At 40.3% G+C, this 5,228-nt stretch overlaps 1 protein-coding gene across 1 annotated transcript; it reads left to right on the top strand.

Annotated features, from left to right (window-relative positions):
- The first annotated feature begins 363 nt into the window (after positions 1 to 363).
- On the top strand, positions 364 to 1,290 carry LOC101636903 (olfactory receptor 13A1). The gene has a single exon (XM_004680644.1). The coding sequence runs from the start codon at positions 364 to 366 to the stop codon at positions 1,288 to 1,290; it is 927 nt and encodes a 308-aa protein (XP_004680701.1).
- Positions 1,291 to 5,228: the final 3,938 nt, after the last annotated feature.

Raw genomic sequence — 5,228 nt, 5'->3', positions numbered from 1 at the left:
AGCATGATCTGGTATCTCTTGCTGTTTGATTAATTTCACTAAGACAATCACCTCAAGATCCACCCACTTGTCCTCCAACTTGCTTTTCACTGATCCTGAGTGCTGTCTCATGATTTTAATTTGTCCTGGCTTCTGATAACCAAGTGTTAATGCCTTTTGGTTTGTGCTGTATTAATGTGTGTATCTTGCTAGTAAGCCCTTGGCATCTACATCGTGTGCTCAGGCCTTAACGACAGGTGGTTATGAAGCGTGGCTCCAGCCTTCCTCAGGACACTTCTCCTTTGTTTCTCTAGCACTGAAACCATATGCAGATGTTGGTGGACATCCACCTGATAGCCCAGGAGCCTTCTTAGCATGAGGACCATGAGTAACCATACCGTGGTAACAGAATTTATCCTGCAAGGTTTCTCGGAGCACCCAGAATATCATGTGCTCTTATTCTGCTGTTTCTTCTCCCTGTATTCTGTGGCCCTTACGGGCAACATCCTCATCATTTTGGCTATCAGCTTCAACCCTGGGCTCCATACACCCATGTACTTTTTTCTCTTCAACTTGGCCACCATGGACATCATTTGCACTTCCTCTATCATGCCGAAAGCATTGGAGGGGCTGGTGTCACTGGAGAGCTCCATCTCCTATGGGGGCTGCATGGCCCAGCTCTACTTTCTCACATGGTCTGCATCTTCTGAGCTCCTCCTCCTCACGGTCATGGCCTATGACCGATATGCAGCCATCTGCCACCCCCTGCACTATGGTACCATGATGAGCAAGGGCTTCTGCAGCGTGCTGGCCACAGGTGTGTGGGTTCTCTGTGCCTTCAACACGGCCATCCACACTGGGTTGATGATGCGCTTGAATTTCTGTGGCCCCAATGTCATTACCCATTTCTTCTGCGAGGTCCCCCCTCTATTACTTCTCTCCTGTAGCTCCACTTATGTGAACAGCATCATGATTGTCCTGGCTGATGCCTTTTATGGCATACTGAACTTTCTGATGACCATAGTGTCCTACGGGTTCATCATCTCCAGTATACTAAAGATGCGGACAGCAGAGGGGAAGAAAAAAGCCTTCTCCACTTGTTCGTCCCACCTGATTGTGGTGTGCATGTACTACACTGCGGTCTTCTATGCCTACATCAGCCCAGTCTCTAGCTACAATGCGGAGAAGAGCAAACTGGCCGGTGTGCTGTACACCATGCTGAGCCCTACTCTCAATCCCCTCATCTATACTCTGAGAAACAAGGAGGTCAAAGGAGCACTCAGGAAGCTCTTCCCCTTCTTCAGGAATTAACTTGTGTCTTCTGAAGCTTTTCCTGGAGAGTGTAGTTTTAGTTGGAACTGACCTTTCTGTGAAGGCCAAGTTTCTGAACTGCAAGGTAAAGAAACCATTCTAACCCCAGTAGAACTTTTACATGGGAAGTTCAGAATTCTGGTGCTCTGAAGGTGGCTGGTGTGAGCCTTGCAGTTGGAGGTGAAACTCCTTGGCGTAGAGTCTCATCGTGTGACCTGAAGGCAAGTCAGTGCTAAGGTGGAAGAGAGACAACACTTTAGGAGAAGAAAATGGCCCTTCTGTTTTACACTTAGAGTGAATGATCAGGTTTTCCTGCCCTCTCTTTCTGTGTACAATGTTCAGGCAGTAAATCATACCTAGCATGGAAGTATCTCAGCCTGAAAAGAGATAGCAGGAGGAGTGGATCTGATGGCACCTGGAAGACTGTCAGACTCTAAGGTGACAAAACACCCTAAGAAACCTCTACCCCTGCTGTCTTACCTCAATTATTTCTTCTGGAGCCACTTCGACTTCAAAAATAGTTTGAGTCTAATGAAAACTTTTGTTCCGTTCTCTCGTTTCCTAACTAACAATCAATGCAAAATGTATTCAGTAATTAAACCAATGCTTGAACAACCATCTTAAGGTATAAATAAGCTGTGCGTATTTAATACATTTTGATGAGTAAGAACATACACAATTACTGCTTTGTTCCGAGTGTAGAAATTTCAGTTTTAAACCTGATATATTTGCTATGCAACTAGAAAAATGCTGGAGTTTTCTCTTCCCTCCTTAGTCTTCACATTATAAGTATTTAACCCACCTCATTGATCTGGCATGGGGGCCACTGCTACTTAGCTCTGAAAGTTACACATCACTGTAAAAAGTATTTGCCTGCAGTCCAATTGTTTCAGAATACAACTGAGTGGACAAATCCTCCACGTCTAATGAAGACAGGCCTTGAGTTTGTGCTCTGCGCTGTTAAAAAACTGGATTGGAAAATCTGTTCTCTCCCACTAAAGATAGCTGAAGCAATATGTGAATGTTGAACATCACACATGGGGCTGAATAAAATAGAGTGCTCTTTACGATGGTCCATGTAAGCTGAGTATACTGTTTGATTTTGACTTACAGGAGATGAGTTGCCCATGGTTCTTCGTTATTATTCTCATTATCAATCATCAGAAGCACATTTATTTGGGACATAAAATTCAAGAATTTGATGACCCATACTGTGTCCATGACATTGACACAGAGGGTGTGTTGACTGGGTTTAAAAGAACATTGATAACCTAAAAACAAGTCGAAGCCTTCAGCAGTCTTGAAGACATTTCAATGAATAAGCCTGAAAATTACCACGAATGACACAATATGCCATCTAGAACATTTAATGTTAATAATTTTTTTTTGTAATTTTTATTTTCCATATTTTGTAATGAATTTCTAAAAAAATTAAAAAATACTTAATGAATATTGAGTATTTAAAAGTATTATTATTTCTTATTAAACAGAAATATGTGACTTGATTATAACTTTAGGGAACTGATATTCTAGTCAAGAAAGCACATACTCATGGATATAAAATGGTATAAAGAAGGGTGCATCACATAGTGTGTTGTAATGGTGTGGTGGGGGCACAGTCATGTGTGTTGAGTGGAAATAGTTCTGAACTGGGAGGGAGAGTCTTGGTTCAAAATTCAGTCTCTTTCAGAGTATCCAAACCATTTGAGTCTAAATTTACTTGAAAATATAGATTGACATAAATCAACCCAGAGATGCAGCCAAGATTGAGAGAACTGAAGACCATGATATCATGTATGATAAAATTTGAAGATCCCACTCATAGTGAGTGATCACTGAGGACAGTAGCAGTGAAGGAGCCATATGTCACAGCCCCTCACCCCTACCTGGCTCAGGTAGGGTTTGTAGTGGAAAGCACAAGTAGGGGTGTGTTATGGAACCACTCAGAAAGAGGCTGCTAGAGGTAGCTATGGGTTCTGTTCTCTAAAAATGAGAAGCAATTGTGGTAGATCACGAGAAATCATCCCACTGCTTCCTGACATAAAATGGAGCCCCGTGGTTTTGGAAAGTTTCTCATTCATTGATGACACCATTGTGCTCAGAAGAGGCAAACTAGGGAGCTGAGTTGGATCCCCAACCCAACCTTAGTCCTGGATTCTCTCCTGTTCCACAAGGCCTGCCTTATTTCAATGCCAATATTTTTCTCCTCTTCATATACCATCAGGCCTATTTTAGTTTTCAGTCTTGTCTCTTCCCTGTTCAGGTGAGTTGCCTGTCATGGGCTCTGTTCATCTGGTCATGGAGTCCTGTGTGAGCAGCTGGTCCTTCTATCCACAGGACTGTTGGTTCAGCTAGAACCTCCCTCCCTGCTGAAATCCTGTCTTGTTTGTTCTTTGCCCTTTCAGAACCAAAATCATTCTTTCCCTTCAACTGGTCTGACTATTGAGACTGTTTTTGGTGGCTCTATTTGCAGGAACTGGTACCAGTTTGTTTCTCCTCTGAGACGGTGAAGCAGCTCTTGCTCCCCATAGTGTTATCTTTCACAATTAATCTTTGTGGTTAAAAGCAGATGAACTCACGATACTGCAGGATTGCAGCAGTCACTGTTTTCTATGATTGGCTAGTGATGACCTGCTAGCATCGATTCTTTGAAGAACCACAGAGAGGAACTGATAGAACTTCCACCTCACCCTGTCTTTTGTTTCGATAATGTTTATCAGTTAAGGAAAGCACATTCTGTCTTTGAATAATTTTCCTACCACAAACCTTTATAGCCTTTTCTTACTCAAGCAGAATTTCCTTGGCAGTAGAAACTAAATTGGCCTGCCAGCCCCCTAAAACCCTATAATGAAGGGCCTGGCTAGAAATAAGATAGGATCTTGTGAAACATCCAATTCGTTCCCTTTGGAGGTTCTTTCATGAACTGAAGTCTTAATCATATTCCTGTTCTTATCCCTGAGTTATAAAGAAGTTGTATGCTTGTATCTTATACTTTTCCTTTTTAAGTTTAGGAATTGATCCTTCGACACAGACTACCAGGATTTATTAGCTTCAACACTGATTACATTTTAGCTGAATTAATATTGAGGAATCGGTCTTGTACATTGTAGGATATTTAGCAGAATCCTTGGACTCTGCCTATCTAATGAGGATTATCCTAGGCAAGTTGTGTGTGTATCTATAAGTCACTTTTTTACCACTAAGTAGTATTCCATAATATGGAATGTTTTAATTATTCACTTATGGAGTGAATTGTTACCAGTTTTTAGTTATTACACATAAAGTTACTGTAAATATTTGTGTGCAAACTTTCTGTTGGAAAAAAATTTTCATTTTTCTGGGACAAATGCCTGGGTGAATAATTAGTGGGTTACATGTTAAGTTTAAAAATATTATCAAAATATTTCTACCCCTTTTTACATTCTTTCCCGTTTCTAGTGGCAATGTGTGAGACAGTGCCTCTGTGTCTTAATCAGTAGTTGGTATTGTTGCAGTTTTTAATTTGAGTCATTTTTATAGGTATGTAGTTGTATCTCATTGCATTAGCTTGTTTTCCTAGTAGCAAGTGTCATTAAACATCTTTTTATGTGATTATCTGACATGTGAATACCCTTTTAGTGAGTTGTCACTTCATTTTCTAATTAGATTATTTATACTGTTCAGTTTTGAGAAGTTTAAAAAAAAATGTTCAAGATACTAATCTTCTTCAGATCTGTAAGTTCCAAACAGTTTTTTTTTTCCAATTTGTAGCTTTTACTTTAATCCTCTTAAGATCTTTAACAGAACAAAAAATTTTGATGAAGTTGAACTTCTCAGTTTTTTCTTTAATGGGTTTGGCTGCTGTTGTCAAGGCTAAAAACTCATTCATAGTCCTGAATCTTGAACATTTTCTATTTTTCTAAATGTTTTATAGTTTGGTTATACATTTAAACCCACTA

Source organism: Condylura cristata, unplaced genomic scaffold (genome assembly GCF_000260355.1).
Source record: "Condylura cristata isolate star-nosed mole 26May11 unplaced genomic scaffold, ConCri1.0 scaffold00011, whole genome shotgun sequence".
Classification (NCBI taxonomy): Eukaryota; Metazoa; Chordata; class Mammalia; order Eulipotyphla; family Talpidae; genus Condylura; species Condylura cristata.
The sequence above is the reverse complement of the archived record's forward strand: the minus strand, read 5'-3'. Positions and strand labels throughout refer to the sequence as shown.